This window comes from Triticum dicoccoides, chromosome 4A (genome assembly GCF_002162155.2).
Source record: "Triticum dicoccoides isolate Atlit2015 ecotype Zavitan chromosome 4A, WEW_v2.0, whole genome shotgun sequence".
Taxonomy (NCBI): domain Eukaryota; kingdom Viridiplantae; phylum Streptophyta; class Magnoliopsida; order Poales; family Poaceae; genus Triticum; species Triticum dicoccoides.
In genome coordinates, this window is record NC_041386.1 from 721,485,251 (window position 1) to 721,503,936 (window position 18,686).

General features: G+C 47.6%; 2 protein-coding genes across 2 annotated transcripts; both read left to right on the forward strand.

Moving 5' to 3' along the window:
- Nucleotides 1-2,679: 2,679 nt before the first annotated feature.
- LOC119289890 lies at nt 2,680-4,493 on the forward strand. Its single transcript, XM_037569068.1, has one exon. The coding sequence runs from the start codon at nt 2,910-2,912 to the stop codon at nt 4,200-4,202; it is 1,293 nt and encodes a 430-aa protein (XP_037424965.1). The 5' UTR covers nt 2,680-2,909; the 3' UTR covers nt 4,203-4,493.
- Nucleotides 4,494-8,912: 4,419 nt separating this feature from the next.
- On the forward strand, nt 8,913-12,245 carry LOC119290070 (the record flags this gene model as incomplete). The annotated part of the gene is given in 6 exon segments (XM_037569188.1): nt 8,913-9,233; nt 9,267-9,998; nt 10,109-10,628; nt 10,758-11,503; nt 11,636-12,037; nt 12,039-12,245. Coding segments are annotated over 6 exon segments (2,928 nt in total), but the record flags the coding sequence as incomplete, so codon positions are not given.
- Between the last annotated feature and the right edge of the window lie 6,441 nt (nt 12,246-18,686).

The following is an 18,686-nucleotide window of genomic DNA, read 5'->3' on the forward strand; positions in this document are numbered from 1 at the left end:
AAAGGGTCGTGGGGTGTTCCGGCCCAACATGAAAATGGGCCCTCAATAAATAGGTGAGAGGTGAATTCGTTTTTCTGGAACAAGCACAACATTTTGGTTTAGTGATTCTTTCCTAGAATGCAAACAATGAAAAATGAAAAATATGAGGATAGTCGTTCATAACAATGACATTGAATATTCTTTGTGTAATGTTCAGTTTTACCAAGGATCTTCACTATCTAGGTTTATTTCAGTTCCTTCTTATTCGGTATATTTTATTTATTTAATTACTTTTGTACTAAAAAAGTAGTCCGGGATTTTTATAAAAGTGATTTGCATGCTATTCATGTTTCTAATGCAATGTCCAAAAATTTTGCTCAGATTTTTTGCAGTCAATTTGGCGAATTCCCTTTTAAGTACCTTGGGGTACCCCTGCATTATAAAAAATTAAGAAGGGAAGATATACAACATATTATTGATAGGACCATTAAGAACATTGCTGGTTGGTTGGGCAAGCTTTTATCATATAGGGGGAAGCTGATTTTATTAACTACCTGCATTGCTAGTATTCCCTCCTATCTTATGGCCATTATGAAATTTCCAAAGTGGGCTATTGACATGATTACCTTCCAAATGTCCCACTTTTTCTGGGGCAACGTGGGTGATATACATAAATATCATTTAGCTAGTTGGGGCCTTGTGGCTAAAAAGAAAGAATTTGGTGGTCTGGGAGTCCCTAACCTCAGGGAATTTTATATGGCCCTTCTGGCCTCGTGGGGTAAAAGATTTTACAATGGGAGGGAGGGGGATTGGAAAAAACTACTATGTTTCAAATATGCTACTGACAAACCAAATATTTTTATGCTAAACCTGCCCTGGGTTCTCCATTCTGGAAAAGCATTTCCTGGGCCTTTGCTACGGCGAAAACCTTCTGGAGCTGGACCCCTGGGAATGGTGATCACATTGCCTTCTGGCATGATATCTGGGCGGGGGATTGTTCCCTTAAAACTGCTTTTTGGGACCTATATGTTATCTGTCAGCAACAAGATGCCACTCTATCCCAAGTCTGGGATGGTGTACAACTTTGCCTCACCTTTAGGAGGTGTGCGGATGAGGCCATTTTATATAAATGGAACATGTTAGTTGAGCTAGTTAGACAGACCATTCTTTCTTCCCAACCAGATAGTCCCGTTTGGAGCTTGGAGTCAAATGGGCAGTATTATGTGAAGTCCTTTTATAAGATGATCAACTTTGGGGGGATTTCCTCTGATATTAAAGATTTCATTTGGAAGATTAAAGTGCCTCCAAATATCCATGTCTTCCTGTGGCTGATGTATAATAACAAAAGTTTAACTAGAGATAATCTTGCCAAAAGAAGACATGTAGAAGATAATACATGTGTTTTTGTGCTGAATCAGAGTCAATTCAACACCTGTTATTTGATTGCATTGTTGCGACTGAAATATGGGGTGTGATTGCTGAAGCTTTTAAAATAACACCTCCAATTTCCTTTGAGTCTTTATCTTCCTTTTGGAAGAAGAAAAAACAATGTGAAGCTATTAATGTTGCCACATGTGCTACCTTATGGTGCTTATGGCGTTTGCGCAATGATTCTGTCTTTCAGGGGAGAAGATGGCGACGTATGCGTTGTGTGTTGGACCAGGTCGGGGCAATAATCAGGCAGTGGAAAATCTTATGTATAGAGGTCCAGGGTGCTCTTCTTCTCCAGTGCTTAAGGCTTTTGGATCGGTGAAGAGAGGAACTGCTTAGAATCGCCTAGACTAGCTGACGTAGTCAGGGTGATGGAGCTTTGAGTAGGGGAGAGTGTAACCTCATCTTTGTTTCTATGCCGCTCTCTCTGGCTGTTCTCTATCTAATGAGTAAAAACTCTCGATGAGAGATGTAATAGGGCAGTAGTCTAAAATCCTGGTATGTGTGTGTTCTGTGACAGCTATTTTTGGTTGCCACCGAGAGCTGTTATACAGTCTGGTTCCTTGTTGTGGTTTGCCTTGGCTTTTAATAAAAAAGTTGGGGCGGGGGCAACCCCTTTCTTTTCAAAGAAAAAGAAGAAGAGGATTTTATCTTTCAGACGTTCTGCAAGGATCACATGGGCGTCCATCTGTACATGGAGCCGAATTTTGAAGACTAGAGCTGCCAGGTAGAATAAATTCAGGAATGCATGTATATTGCTATGATAAAACAAAAATCTCACGGGCATGCTCATGTTAATCTCCTTTTGCAACTAAATGACACGAAGAAGCACTGTCCAATAATGATGTTGCTCATTGCAGTTCAACTTTGGGGTGCCACCCCCACCTCTCGACACCGACAAGGCCCTGAAGGAACCATGCTTGGACATATGCACAAATGCGAGACGGCGCAGAGAGCTTGGCAGCAGCGGTGGCCCAGATGGTCTATGCGCCCAAGTTTGATCTGCTGTTTCCCCAAGTATGTATGATTCAGCGATGGGGCTGCCTATGATATGCACAAATGGTACGTATGTATGTTAATTTGGAATGTGGGATGTGTATGCAGCCTAATTAGAATAGCAATACAAAAGTATATTTTTTAGTCCCTCAAATCCTGGAACGATGAAGTTGAGAGACGAAAAATATACTTTTCTGCAATAACAAAGTTGGGTACTGCATACACAAAGACGATCGAATGAATCTCGTATGGTCGCATGTACAAGTAAAGCAAAGAATTAACACTGATGTTCTGTTCACTTTCCTTGACGCAAGCTACGTACTAGTATATATCTGTGTGTAAGCAAACATGATGAGGGATGCGTGTTCTCAGATTGCGTGTTCATCTCACCACCGTCTCCAACCTGGCATTCTGGGCTGAGATTCCATTCCGCCACTATATGTAGCCGGGCATGCAGTTCATGGCGAGCCTGACACGGCGCGTGCACTGTTCCATCCTCCACGATGCCTAGAGACCGGGGTTTACCCATGTTCGGCGGCCGTGGCGGTGGTGGTGGCGGCGGCGGCGGCGACATCACGGTGCACATCGAATATCTGGCGCGCAGTCTGATGGAGAAGCAGAAGGGCGCCGCGGCGGAGGAGCAGTACCGGGCCATGGCGACCAGCCACCGGCTGTCCCGCGTCCCCCTCCACCTCCGCAACAACAACGCCAACGACTACACGCCGGGGTTCGTCGCCATCGGCCCGCTCCACAGCCGCGACGACCGGCGCCTCCGCCCCGCCGAGCAGCTCAAGGTGGCGTACCTCAACAGCCTCATCTCCCGCGGCCACCCCGACCCGGCGCAACACCTCGCCGTCATCCAGGAGTACATCCGCGTCGTGGCCGCCCGCGAGCAGGAGGCCCGGGCGATGTACGTCGGGGAGGAGGTCGTCGACATTCCCCCTGATGACTTCATCCAGATGATGGTGCTTGACGGCTGCTTCATCATCGAACACCTCACCAACGTCGCCACGGGCCGAGAGGAGCCGTCGCTGCACGCCACGCCCTTCGGCCCCACGCAGCTCTCCGTCGACCTCATCCTCGCCGAGAACCAGATGCCCTTCTTCCTACTCGTTGATCTCATGGCCAGCACCAAGCTGCCGGAGTTCGAGGACACCGGCTACCCCGCGCCTGTGCTGCTCGTGAAGCTCGTGCTATACTACCTCGCCGGCGAGAAGGGCCGCGACATGAGCGAGGCGCTGCCGGCGGCCAAGGGGGTCTCCCACGTCCTTCACCTGCTCCACGAGATGGTCAGCGCGGCGCGGACCCGGTGGGAAGCGCCGCCCCGCGCCATCCAGGATGGCGCGGTGAAAGAGACGGCACAGGAGGCGGCACGGCTGCTGCGCCGCCTTCCGCTGCTGGTGTTGGTGCCGCTGCTGTACCCGATCCTCCCCGAGGACAAGAAGTGGAGCGCGAGCTACGGGAAGGAAGACGTGCCGTCGGCGAGTGACCTGAAACGGATGGGTGTGCAGTTCAAGAAGGCGCGCGGCGGCAGCGGGAGCAAGGCGGTGGCCGGCATCGCGTCGGTGCTGGGCCCCATGCCGCTCGGTGTGAAGCTGACGCAGCACGAGGACCGGCTCCACCTCCCCCAGCTCCGGATCGAGTTCCGCACGGCGCCGCTGCTGCTGAACCTGATGGCGTTCGAGCAGTCGACGAAGACACGGACGGACGTGTCGGCGTACGTGTGCTTCATGGCGAAGATGGTGCAGTCGGCGGAGGACGCGGGGGTGCTGGCGGCGGCGGAGGTGGTACAGTAGCACGTCTGCGCGGGCAACGAGACCAAGGAGGCAGTGGCGAGGTTTTTCCGGACGATGGGGGCGGCGAGCGAGGCCGCGGCCGGCGGCGAGCTTCTGGTGACGAGCGACCTGCACGCGTTGGTGGAGAAGCTGCGGGAGCGGAGCCGCCACCCGCTGTACGTCATGTGGGCCGACGTGCAGCGGAACTACTTCACGCTGCAGGATCGCAACTACTACACCTTCCTGGCCGAATTCGTGGCCTTCGTCACCTTCGTCTCCAGTGTCTCAACCATATTCCAGACATACGCAGCCTTCAAGTACCACTAGATAGGTGGCGCCGCTTGCCACACATTTCCCGCGAAACGACTGGTTGTGAATAATCGTTTTGAGAAAACGGCTAGCGACCAGTTGTGAAATGATCGGTTTGAAAGATAGTTGAGCTAAAACAGGATATGCACATGCAATTTATTTTGCAAAAATGCTAGACATACAAATAAATACATAATTAAGTTTACAAACTCTTTCTATCTACTAACCAATCACAAACTTGCCCCCCCCCCCCCGATTTTCAGGGGTGGGTCGCCTCCCCACCTATTGATCAATCAAGTTAACTCTCTTTATAAAACCGTGTAACTCATTTGTACGTGTAGCATTACTGTTTATTTTGGCGTGTGAAATTGCCCTAGTTCATACATGATATGCATGGAGAACAAAGTACATAAGTAAAAATATAAATTTTGTATTTTGTTGCAAGATTGAAGTCTAAACAGCGGGGATAGCACATGTCCAGGCAAGTTGGGCGATGAAGCCTTTGCTCCTTTTGGGTTGTAGTAGGCAGGCTTAAAAAAGAGTTTTTTTTTCTTTGAGAAAAGAAAAAGAGTTTCGTACGCATGATATACGTGCATTTCAAGATTCGAACCGCATCTCTCTAGCCCAGTGTATATTTATGTGTATTCACTTTATAATTAAGAAGTTCCAAAATTTGGACAAATTAACAGATTTTTAAAAAAAATTAGAAACTTTCTTAAATGTTTGATTCAAATTTTCCAAAAGAGTAATTTTGAAATGGATTTCAGTTTAATTTCAATTTTTTCAAACATGATTTCGGTTGCAACCATATTTGAACATTCGCAATGGAAGGTGATATAGTTCATTTTTTTAGAAGTTTCCACGTGTCATTCAAACAAAGGGCCAGGATACAACACACGCAGAACACTCGAGAACACACGAGAGAGCACAGGTGCCCGAACACAACAGCAGAGAACACCCCCAACAAAGAAAAAATACAACCAGGTCCTGGGGGAGGGGGGGTGGGTGGGGGGAAGCTGAATGAAACCCACACCTAACACTAGCCTCCATCGGAGTAAATTGCAAAAAACCACCACAATGGGGACCCTAATTCAGAAAACCACCACGTTTCAATTTTTTTATTTAAAAACCACCACCATTGTGCTGACAATTTTCAAAAAGCACCGATCGATCACTAAGCGCACATCGACAGTGTTTCTGACGGATTGGACCCGTTGTAATTGCTGACATGGCAAACAAAGCTTGACACCGTTGAGGCGTTGACCGGGCCGTTAAACTAGCCTATCCTTCTCACGCATCTCATTGGTGCACTACCGGAAAACTGACCTATGCCGACGGCCAAATCAATGCCGACGGCTGCCGTCGGCCTAGCTTGAGATATGCCGACAGCCTCGTCCTGGCCGTCGGGCTACCCTGATATAAGCCGACGGCAGCCGTCGGCACAGAACGGCCGTCGGCCTATCTACGAACACGCCGACAGCAGCCGTCGGTATAAAAAAGCCGTCGGCATACAAAGTTGGCCCGGCGACCCCGCCCGTGACAAGCGCTAACGCCGTCAACCCTATGCCGACGGTCGGGACGGGCGGCCGTCGGCATATCTCCGCATGCCACGTCACTGATCCGCGGCGTAGATATGCCGACGGCAGCCGTCGGCATAGGCGTCACGTCACCGATCTGCGGCACGCCTCCTCCCAAAACCCTGTCGTTCCTATGCCGACGGCAATGCCGTCGGCATAGCTATTTTTTTTAAATGCTTTTTTCTCATATGTTTTTATGCTTTTTTTACATATGTTTTTATGCTTTTTTTAAAATATGTTTTTATGCTTTTTATGTATTATATGAATATATATATGTATTGTAATTTTTTCCATAGATAATAAATATGTATATATACTTTGTATTTTTTTCGAGCACATTAATAATGTGCCATCATGTTCTTTTGAATATAGGTCCTTATATTTTATTAAAATCAAAAACAGCTATGCGACAAAAGTTTAGTGGCGGTTGCAAACGCCTAGCACCCGTCTCCGGAGTGTGACCCCCTCACGTCCGCGGTGTGCCCCCCTCACGGACGGTGCCGCCGCCGGCACCTGGAGGGGGAAAACGGACGCATCGGGTCTACACGGAGGGGATGTAACAGTCGGTTTGGCCCGGGTGTTGCTCCTAGGTGTCCCTCTGAGCTGACCTGACACAACCGGGTGGAGAGGTCCACTGTTCAAAGCCCGTCCGTGGAAAGTAAAAGGGCTAGATCTCGTGGTCAACCGCTCCAGGGTTAGGCGGGACGGGGGCCCTGGGGGGGTAGCAATGTTCGAAGAGGCATGCGGGGTGGTGTGGTGGCATGTTCGAAAAGGCGGCACCTCATACATGCGGGGTGGTGTGGTGGCATGTTCGAAGAGGCGGCACGAGTCTCCGGGGTTTGGCCCCCCTCACGGACGGCGGCACCGCCGGCACCTGGAGGGGAGAAACGGACGCGTCGGGTCTACACGAAGGGGATCTTGCTGTGGGTCTAGCCCGGATGTTGCTCCAAAGTGTTCCTATGGGCTGACCTAACACAACCGGGTGGAGAGGTCCATTGGTCAAATCCCGTCCGTGCAAAGTCAAAGGGCTAGATCCCGTGGTCAAACGCTATAGGGTTTGGTGGGACGGGGGCCCGGGGGGGGGGGATAGCAATGCCACCGGAGCGTCGCACCGGCCCCTCATACATGCGGGGTGGTGTGGTGGCATGTCCGAAGAGGCGGCACGCATCTCCGGGGTGTGGCCCCACTCACGGACGGCGATGACACGGTAGTAGACGTTCTGCGGTAATGATGCGGTGTGAATATTATTAAATACTCGGAGCGCGATAAAATCATGAGTTTTTTACACGACATGGGCACATGTGCTATAGGACCGATGGTAATTTTCATAATTTTTCGTGATGGAGAAGTATCTGAACATTTCCCTCTACGCGGATTGCTCTTCGCGCGTCTACGACTGTGGCCGGCGGCCTCCGGGGGCTAGCATGTCGTCAAATCTTGCGTAGGCGGACTCTCACAAGTCTGGAAGTGTTGTGGCGGTTGCAAACGCCCGGCACACATTTCCGGGGCCACGAGTAGAAAAAGGGTCAAATGTGAGACACATTAGTCCCGGTTTGTAACAGAACCGGCACTAATGTGTCCATTAGTGCCGGTTCCAACGGCTAGGCGGGAGGAGACCTTTAGTACCGGTTCGTGGCGAACCTTTAGCACCGGTTCGTGCCATGAACCGGTACTAATGAGAGTGGTGGCAGGATGTTGTCAGTCTGGGGCCCCTCCAGCACCTTTAGTACCGGTTCGTGGCACGAACCGATACTAAAGGTCGTCGTACATAAACCCTTCGTCCACCCGAGCTCGCTCTGTTCTTCCACTTTCCCCTCACTGCCTCTGTTCTTCCCCTCTCTTCCTCGAGCTCATCACAAATTTTGCCCAAAATTTGTCAAGATTTGAAGGCCCCCATCCATTCAAATGATCACAAAGGTTAGCAACTTTGTCCTTTCATCTCTCATTGCTAGATTAGCTTTTGCAATTCTTTGTATAGTGATTAATTTGTGAGTTTAGTAATTTGGGAGGAATTATATGTGCTAGTATTTGATTTATATGCAATTTGAGGTCAAAAATAAAACTTAGTTTGCATATGTAGGTGTGGTTTACTTAGTGCCTTCTAAATCTCCGTTGTAACCACCGTCGATCGCCCGCACCGTCCCGTCGCCGGCACCACCTTGTGGTGAGGCTCTTGTTCATGAATGTTTTACATTACCAAATTGATGTTTGTGTGATTTGGATATATAGTTACTCGTATAATTATCTTACATGTATGTTGTTTGTTATACATAGTGCCATGGTTTTGATATCCGTCCCCGTCGGCCCTCGTCCTTGTTATGGTTCCGATGTGGTATATTCTCTTTTAAAACTAGTTGTTGCATTTCGTGTTTTTGACAAATTATGCCCATCAAGTTGACATAGATATTTTTATCTAGGAGGTATGTGAACTGGAAATTCCAACCGACCCTATTGTCGAGAGGTTAAATTTAGTTGAAAGAGAAAACGAGTACTTGAAAGGAAAATTGAAAAGAATTTAGGGGGAGAAGATGGAATTGGAGTTGCATGTTGCCGATGTCGTCGATGATCACAAGATCAAGATGGAGAAATGCGGTTGAAGATTAGAAAGATTAGAAAATATGCCATTGATAGTGTGGCTTGGTATCATTATGCTATTGGATCAATTGTTACCTTAGTTGCGATCTTGATCGCATTTGTTGTTGCATTTAAATTCTTTAGCTAGAGAGTTATTTGTATGTTGCATTTAATTAAGTGTTGTATATGAACTTTATGTATGAACTTTATATATGAACTTGTATTAATTTGGTCTATTCGGTGTTGTGTAATGAAGATGAGCCGACAATGGATGTATGATGACCGATGCTCTCCCGAGTTCATTAATGGCGTGCATACTTTTCTGCTTGCCGCTGAGGTAAACAAGCGGACGGATGGTTTTATGCCTTGTCCATGTGCTAGCTGTAAGAATGGTCGCAATTACTCTATGTCAAGAACCATTCACATCCACCTGTTTGAGTCCAGTTTCATGCCCCACTATAATGTTTGGACCAAGCGCGGAGAAAGAGGGGTTATGATGGAAGACAATGAAGAAGAAGAGGACGACGACAGCTATCCAGGCCATGGGTTCCCAGAATACGATGATACAACAATGGGGGAAGAAGCTGAGCCGGTAATGCGGGAAGAAGCTGAGCCGGCAATGCAGGAAGAAGCTGAAGAAGAGGAATCAGATGAGCCCGTTGATGATCTAGGTCGGGCCATTGCCGATGCAAAGAGAAACTGCGCAAGTGATTTGGGAAAGAAGAAGTTGCAGCGCATGTTAGAGGATCACAAAAAATTGTTGTACCCGAATTGCGTAGGTGACAAGAAAAAGCTGTGCACCACACTGGAATTGCTGCAATGGAAGGCAGAGAATGGTGTATCTGACAAGGGATTTGGAAAGTTGCTGGTAATGATAAAGAATATGCTTCCAAAGGACAACGAATTTCCCGAGAGTACGTACGAAGCAAAGAAGGTTGTCTGCCCTCTAGGGTTAGAGGTGCAGAAGATACATGCATGCCCTAATGATTGCATCCTCTACCGCGGTGAGTACGAGGATTTGAACGCTTGCCCGGTATGCGGTGCATTGCGCTATAAGATCAGCCGCGATGACCCTGGTGATGTCGAGGGAGAGCGCCCCAGGAAGAAGATTCCTGCCAAGGTGATGTGGTATGCTCCTATAATACCACGGTTGAAACGTTTGTTCCAAAACAAAGAGCATGTCAAGGCGATGCGATGGCACAGAGAAGACCATAAGAAAGACGGAAAGTTGAGAGTACCCGCTGACGGGTCGCAATGGAGAAAAATCAAAAGAAAGTGCCGGAATGAGTTTGCAGATGACGCAAGGAACGTATTGTTTGGTCTAAGCGCAGATCGCATTAATCCTTCTGGGAACAGAGCAGCAACCATAGCACCTGGCCTGTGACTCTATGTTTGTATAACCTTCCTCCTTGGTTGTGCATGAAGCGGAAGTTCATTATGATGCCAGTGCTCATCCAAGGCCCTAAGCAACCCGGCAACGACATTGATGTGTACCTAAGGCCATTAGTTGAAGAATTCTTACAACTGTGGAATGGAACAGGTGTACGTGCGTGGGATGAGCACATGGGGGAAGAATTTGACCTAAAGGTGTTGCTGTTCGTGACCATCAATGATTGGCCTGCTCTCAGTAACCTTTCAAGACAGACAAACAATGGATACCGCGGATGCACGCACTGTTTGGATGATACCGACAGTATATATTTGGCTAGTTGTAGGAAGAATGTGTACCTGGGACATCGTCGATTTCTTCCGACAAGGCATCCCATAAGAAAGAAAGGCAAGCATTTCAAAGGTGAGGCGGATCACCGGACGAAGCCTCGCCACCGTACTGGTGCTGATGTACATGATATGGTCAAGGATTTGAAGGTAATCTTTGGAAAGGGTCCTGGTGGACAACTTGTTTCGAAGGACGCTGACGGATGCGCACCCATGTGGAAGAAGAAATCTATATTTTGGGACCTGCCCTATTGGAAAGACCTAGAGGTCCGTTCCGCAATCGACGTGATGCACATGACGAAGAATCTTTGTGTGACCCTGCTTGGCTTCTTGGGCGTGTATGGGAAGACAAAAGATACACCTGAGGCACGGGAGGACCGGCAACGTATGCACGGAAAAGACGACATACATCAGGGTCATGCAAGCTACGCTCTTACCAAAGAAGAGAAGGAAATCTTCTTTGAATGCCTGCTCAGTATTAAGGTACCATCTGGCTTCTCGTCGAATATAGAGGGAATAATAAACATGGCAGAGAAAAAGTTCCAGAACCTAAATTCTCATGACTGCCACGTGATTATGACGCAACTGCTTCCGGTTGCATTGAGGGCGCTTCTACCGGAAAAGGTTCGATTAGCCATTGTGAAGCTATGTGCATTTCTCAATGCAATCTCTCAGAAGGTAATCGATCCAGAAATCATACCAAGGTCAGAGAATGATTTGGTGCAATGTCTTGTCAGTTTCGAGTTGGTGTTCCCACCATCCTTCTTCAACATCATGACGCACGTCCTAGTTCACCTATGCGAAGAGATTAACGTTTTGGGTCCTGTATTTCTACACAATATGTTCCCCTTTGAGAGGTTCATGGGAGTCTTAAAGAAATATGTTCATAACCGTGCTAGGCCAGAAGGAAGCATCTCCAAGGGCGACGAAAATGAGGAGGTCATTGAGTTTTGTATTAACTTTATTCCTGACCTTAAGCCGATTGGTGTTCCTGAATCACGGCATAAGGGCAGACTGGATGGAAAAGGCACGCTAGGAGGGGAACAAATAATATGTATGGACGGACATTCTCTCACTGAAGCACACTACACAGTTCTACAGAATTCCTCCTTGGTGGCTCCGTATATGGATGAACACAAGAATTTGGTACGCTCCAAACAGCCGCAGCGGTCTGATGACTGGATTACACGTGAACAAACCAGGAGTTTCGCCAGCTGGTTGCAGACACGTACCATGCATCACGCCTCTATTGAAGATGACCTGTACTTGCTGTCCCAGTTACCATCTTCAAATATAATGACTTTCAAAGGGTACGACATAAATGGTAATACATTTTACACGATCGCCCAAGATAAGAAGAGCACCAACCAAAACAGTGGTGTCCGCTTTGATGCAGAAACCAAGACGGGAAAGGAAACATATTATGGTTATATACATGACATATGGGAACTTGACTATCGACGTGGTTTGAAGGTCCCTTTGTTTCGGTGCAAATGGGTCAATATGACACGAGGCGGGGTAACGGAAGACCCGCAGTACGGAATGACAACACTGGATCTCAACAATCTTGCGTATGCAGATGAACCATTCGTCCTAGCCAATGATGTGGCACAGGTTTTCTATGTGAAGGACATGTCTACCAAGCCGAGAAAAAAAAGATAAGGAAGCGAATGCATCGTACGATGAGCCAAAGCGGCACATAGTTCTTTCTGGGAAGAGAAACATCGTGGGAGTGGATGACAAGACAGACATGTCAGGAGATTATGAAAAGTTTGATGAAATTGCTCCATTCACAGTGAATATTGACCTGAGCATCTCGTTAAATGATGAAGATTTTCCATGGTTACGGCGCAAAGGGACACACGCGAAGAAAAAGTTTCACATCCAAAGATCTGGGATGTGATCGGCTTCACTATCATCACTTTCTTCTGTGTTTCACACCCAGGAGGGAATTTCTATAATAGTTAGGGTAGTTATGTGTTTTGGGATTTGAAACGCAAAGAAATTTTATGTGCAAACAAATTCTTTCATGCCTTTACTGATTTTTATAGTTAAGTTATTCACAAACTAGTGATTCACACAAATTTCAAATAATTCAAAATTAAAACTATTCAAATTTGAAAACTACCGGAACTAACACAAAGTTTCTAATTTTTTTTACCTAAAGCAAAAATATTCACAAAGAAACTCCAAATACAGCAAAAAAACAACTAAAAATAAATAAAACAAATTAAATAAAGCGAAAAACTAAGAAAATAAAAAAGCCCGCCTACTGGGCCAAAGTGGCCTGCATACGACTAGGAACCCAACCTTTTGTTGGGCCACGATGCAGGCCCGCAAAGGCCCAGTAGGCCCACAGGGCAGAAGAGAACATGTAGGCCCAGTAGGCCTGCTTAGGAGAGGAGCTCGAGGGAGCTACCGCACCGGGGCTCATAAACCAGTGTGGTAGCCCCTCGGCTAGCAAGGTGGGACTAAACTTGCGCACCGCCTGGAGCCAGCGCACCCACTTTAGTACCGGGTCGTGGCTCAAACCGGTACTAAAGACCCCCCTTAAGTACCGGTTGGTTCCACGACCCGGTATTAAAGGGGATGTGCTTCCCGCCGCTTGGCCTGGCCAAAACGGACCTTTAGTACCGGTTGGTGGCTCCAACCGGTACTAAAGGGGTGTTCTATATAAGAAAGCACTTCAAAAAAAAAATCAGTTTCTCATCTCCCCCTCTGCTTCTTTCTCCTCTGCCCCGTCTCAGCCGCCCCTCGTCGCCGCCCCATCGCCGTTCGTCGCCGTCCCCGTTGCCGCCCCGTCGCCGCCCCTCGTCGATGTCCCCGTCCCTCGTCGCCGTCCCCTTCGCCGCCCCATCGCCGCCCCTCGTCCCCGTCGCCGCCCCTCGTCGCCGTTCGTCGCCGTCCCCGCCCGGCCCGTCCCCGTCGTCGCCGCCCCGTCCCCATCCCCTTCGTCACCGCCCGTCTCCGTCCTCGTCGCCACCCCCCGTCGCCGCGCCTCGCCGGTGAGCTCCTACCCCGGCCGCCATGTCCACACACACACACACACACATTAGATTTTAGTTATAAATTTTAGTTATAGAAATTTTTCTGGTTTTAGCTTTTAGTTTTTTCTGTTTTTCTGTTTTTCATACAAAGTTTTAGATGAATTAATTAATTAGATTAGATTAATGTCAAATAGTATATAGTAATGTTAATTAGTTATAATATATATAATGTCAATGGTTTTTTCTGTTTTTTATACAAATGTTATAGAAATGTTAGTTATATAGAAATGTTAGAAATTTTGGAAATGTTAGTTTTAGCTAGCTAGATGAATTAGATTAATTTAAAATTGTTAGACTATGATCGATGTTTTTTTAGTTTCTTATATTTTTAGTTATAAAATTTAGTATTTGCATATATGAAATCACAATCCATCATTTAAAAAATGTTACTTTACTTTTGCGGCATATAGTATTTGTTGTCGACGATGCCCGGCCCGCATCCTCATCGTCCACCCGTTCGCGACGACGTCCTACTTCAGAGGACCCATGTCCGGGACTGGGCTCCACCGGGCTGGCACTGGGAGGTGCTACCTTTAGGGGCGCGACGCTTGGTGAGGAACCCGGCCCCGGGTCTCGTCGTCGACCCTCATCTCCTTTGGTGGCGTTCGCGCGGGCCACTTTCGATGCGGAGGGAGCCGGCCCCGCCGGAGGTGGTACGTCGCCGTATCAGGGAGGAGGACAACTACGTCCATCGCTACATGGCTACTATGGACGTCAGGTTCTCCAATACCTGGCAAGTTCTTTGGGGAGATCACCCAAGCTATGATCCAGTGATGGTTCCTTCACTTTGGTTGTCCACCGCCCGCGCCTCAGGAACCGCGAGTGGCCTAGATTACTCTTTAGTATTCGATCTTTATTAGCTGCTAGATAGCTAGCTAGCTAGTGATGTATTCGATATATAATATTCGAGATGATTTATTCGAGATTATATATATTATTCGAGACGATGTATTCGAGATTATATCTATTATTCGAGATGATGTATTCGAGATTATATTCGATGGTGCTTATTATGTACTATGATTGATTCAGTTTTTCCTTATTAATTGATTGCATCCGTACATTGTAATTTGAATACTAAATTGTTTTATATTTCTTTTGGATTAGTTAAATAAAAGCTATGGCGGACAATACCGGCAGAGAGGGAGAAGAGACCCTGTTCGATATCATACGCCATCCTCGCGGGCCAGATGATGATCAGAATGAACAAGATTATGACGGCTCCGAATTTCTAAACAACACCGGGGAGGGTGATACGATATTCGATCGCGACGACCGAATTGATGAAGTCATGAACTATGATTATGATGATGACGAAGAAAATGTTGATCCTGAAACAACAAAGACCGGCGAGGTATATATATTTATATAAGCAGGCATCTGGTGATCATCACATGTTTTAAATGACTTGAAGATATATAACGAATCGATCTTTCTTTTTTCAGCCATCCGGATCGAGCAAATCTTCAGGCAACAGGAAACGAGGCCCAAACAAAAAGTTGAAGGAGGGCGTAAAGTACAATATCGAGGCCATCAAACCTAATGGCGAACCATTAGCGGCTAAGAAGATTGCGGACAAGTTCATTCGTCAGTGCGGAGTTCTTGTGAAGGACCAACTCCCGATCTCCCTTCAAGAATGGAGAGAGCCAGCAAAGCCACGTACAGATCTTACTTTTGTCGACGACAGACAAAAAGGTCTGCTTTGGGAAACTCTCATGGAACATTTCACCCTACTAGATCATTTCAAAGATGCAGATGTGGAGAAAGTCAAGGACGCTGCTCTTAGGAAGATGGCGGTTGCATTCAAGAACCACAAGAATCGTGTATGGGACAAGTACGTCAAGGGAGGAAGGAAGACTCCAGTATTCGAGGGAACACTAGAGAAGCAAAGTGCTCATTGGGACGATTTCGTGAAATTCAAGGATTCGGAATTAGCTAAGGAACGGTCGAGAATAAACAAGAAGAATGCCGAAAAAAGGATAAGTTCCATAAGTTGGGGCCAGGTGGCTACGCGGTGGCAATGCCTAAGTGGGATAAGTCTGAGAAAGAGATGGAGGATGTAGGTGTCACTCCGGTTACTAGGAGCTGGCCCCCCAGGTGCAGGACTTGGTTCTATGGGCAAGGAGGGGGGAGTTGGACCCGAAGACAGGCAAAGTTTCGACGAAGGCATGTCTGAACGGAGCCGACGATAAGCTACTTGTTGCAATAGAAGAGGCTCGGTCGGGGGTGTTCCAGCCCAACAGAGAGAACGACGAGCTTACGCGTGCCCTGGGAAATCCTGAACACCCGGGAAGAACATGAGGCAAGGGCGCTATTCCGTGGTATGAGGGGTTTTCAGACTGGAACGCCGACTACAGAACCCATGCGAGAAAGAAGATTGCGGAGGAGAAGAAGAGGAAGATGGAGGAGGAGCAGACGAAGCTGGACTATGAACGCCTTCAAGGCCTAGAATCAGCCCACGCGGACTTGGCAGTCAAATTCCAGCGGCAGCAGGAGCAGATCAACTCACTTAGCCAGCAAAGGGGGTCTCAGCAGCTGCAACAGCTAGCGGATGATCCAGCATTGGATAGCACCGCCCCATCCATGCCGAGAAGCAGCATGGGTTCTGCCCCGGGCGACGCAATGCTGGATAGATACCCCGTGGATGTCATCATGGAGAACACTAACTGCGAGCTACACATCAAAATGAAGAACATATCCATGAAGGTGGCGGATGCCGTTGCTTTTACAAATCCCCCCGGGGCAACCTTCCATTGCAACCCAATTCCAGCGGGCTATGCTCGTGTCTTGGTTGATGAGGTGGTGGACCCATATTCGGGGCTACAGCTTGACATTCCTGGAGGTGACGACGAGCACACATTGGGAGAGGCCATACATCGTATCATCCTATGGGGAAAGGATTGCATCGTCTTTCGAAGGCCACCGACACCGCGTCAGCCGACTCCTCGTCGAAGTCCGCCACCGAGTCAGCAGACTCCCGCTCCTCCAAGTCCGGCACAGCAGTAGGCCAGTCCTCCTGCTTCAAGTCCGGCACAGCGTGAGGCCACTCCTCCTGCTTCAAGATCGACACCACGTGAGGCCACTCCTCCTACTTGAAGTCTGGCATAGCGTGAGGCCACTCGTCCTGCTTCAAGTCCGGCACAGCTTCAGGCCACTCCTCCTCCTCCAACTAAGCCACGTCAGCCGTCTCCGCCGCCTCAGCAATCACGGAAGAGAGCCGCCGCAGCTATGGTGCGTAGCGGTACAAGTCGAGGTAGTACAGGCGGAGGCAAGCGATTTCAATATGGTCCAAGCCACGCGCCTCTTCCGCAGAGGCCTTACGACAGGTCCGAGGAGGAAACCGCAGCCATATCGAAGGCCGAGGTGGAAGCCCATTTTGCACCGAAACCGCCACCGCCGCCAAGGGAGAAAGTGCCTGAGGAAAAGATTGACCACTTCATTCGTATGGCTAGACCACCAGCTCCCAAGCCTGTTGACACAGACTATGAGCGCCACCTCAGGAAGTTAAATCGAGCACGTCTACAGAACGAGGCGAGCTCGAGCTCAAGCAAATCAGCTGGCAAAAAATGCGGTAAAACCGTTCCCCAGCTGGGAGAACAGGCAGCGCAATCAATCCCCCCGCTTGTTGTGCCAACAACACATGCGAGTAGGCGCGCCCAATATTATTGTGGGCAAACCATTAACGTTCCCCAGCTGGGCGATGTGGTAATAACCGAGGAGCATATAAGGCAGGCTGAAATGCTCAAGATCACTGTTGGACAACTCCTCTAGATCGAGCCCATGCCTCCGCTTAGAGAGGAGGAAATAAAACGGAAATATGTTCGGGGCCAACCTTTGGTCAAGCCAGACGAGGTCAAGAAGCTCCCAACGAGAAAGTATGAATTGCATCAATGGTACATGGACATTACCAAGATTTCCAATCGAGTGTCCCTCATGGTGAATGTCAAGAAGGATCATTACTACCATGAGAAAGCTGTGTCCGTTGAGTATTCAGAACTATTTCAGTTATACAATCATGAGGCACTCGACAAATCTATCGTCAGTTGCTATTGTCTGTAAGCGATTTCTTTCTGTAATTTAAGTCTCAAGCTACCTGTAGTGATCCTTTTGATCAATCATTACCTGTAATTATCCTCACTATATTCTTTTCTGTGGTATTATGCAGGATGAAGATGTATGAAATGAAAAAAGGTGGACGCTATGGCATTGGGTTCATTGACCCAAATACCGTTAATGAATACACATGGAACTTAGATGCATATCATGAAAAAAGTGTAGAGGAAAGCATGCTAGAGTTCTTGAAGCGCCTCAATACCAATAAAGATATACTACTTCCTTACAACTTCCAGTGAGTCACACTATCTTATACTCCAAATTCTTGGTTTTTTCCTACTAGTTAGCTACATGTTTTTGCTTACATATGCCCGCTTAATTAAGACATGCAAACGTGTGTGCATGCAGATTTCACAGGATCTTGTTAATCATTAAAGTTGATGAAGGAAAAGTTGAAGTACTAGACTCACTACTTAAGAAAGCAAGTGACTACACCATCGTGAAGGGGATAGTCAACAGGTAATTTCAATCATTATTAACTATATCTCGGCCTATTTAATAACCCATGTATTCATTTTCTTTGTCGGCGGGCAGGGCTTGGGCAAAGTTCATCAGCGTCACTCCAGGCCAATGGAAACAAAATCTGAAATGGTATCGACCCAAGGTAAGTAATTAAGTAGTACTAGCTAGCTGCCATCTCTTTAATTATCATGCTTGATTAATTATTATCTGATCAAATTCCATTCTCGTAAAGGCCCTGAAGCAGGCGCCGGGGAATGATCTGTGTGCATACTACGTTTGCGAGAACATTCGCATGATGACGTCCGAAAGGAGCAGATCTCAAAGACAGGACTTGGTACGTTTGTCAGAACACTATTCACAATTTTTACACCATTATCGGTATATCTAGTCACACAACTAATACACATGCATATTGATCTCCTTCTTAACAGTTCAAAGAGGTGCGGGAGAACCTCCTAAAAGAGGAGCGCATAGAAGCAATTCAAGAGGAAACAACAGGATTTTTGCTCGACCAGGTCATAGATCCCAAAGGAGAATACTATTACCCGCTACCGCCCCATGAACCACTTCCAATTGTCATCGTGCTCCGAAGGCATCAATTAGGCTAATGCCACTGGCTCCGAAGGCACCAATTAGGAGACATTGTATATATATAGCTAGCTAATTGTATACATGTGTGAATTAATGGTGGTTCTGAGACATTCGAT

Excerpts from the sequence above, each read along its gene's own strand:
- LOC119289890 (XM_037569068.1), top strand. The coding sequence starts at position 2,910 with ATGCCTAGAGACCGGGGTTTACCCATGTTCGGCGGCCGTGGCGGTGGT.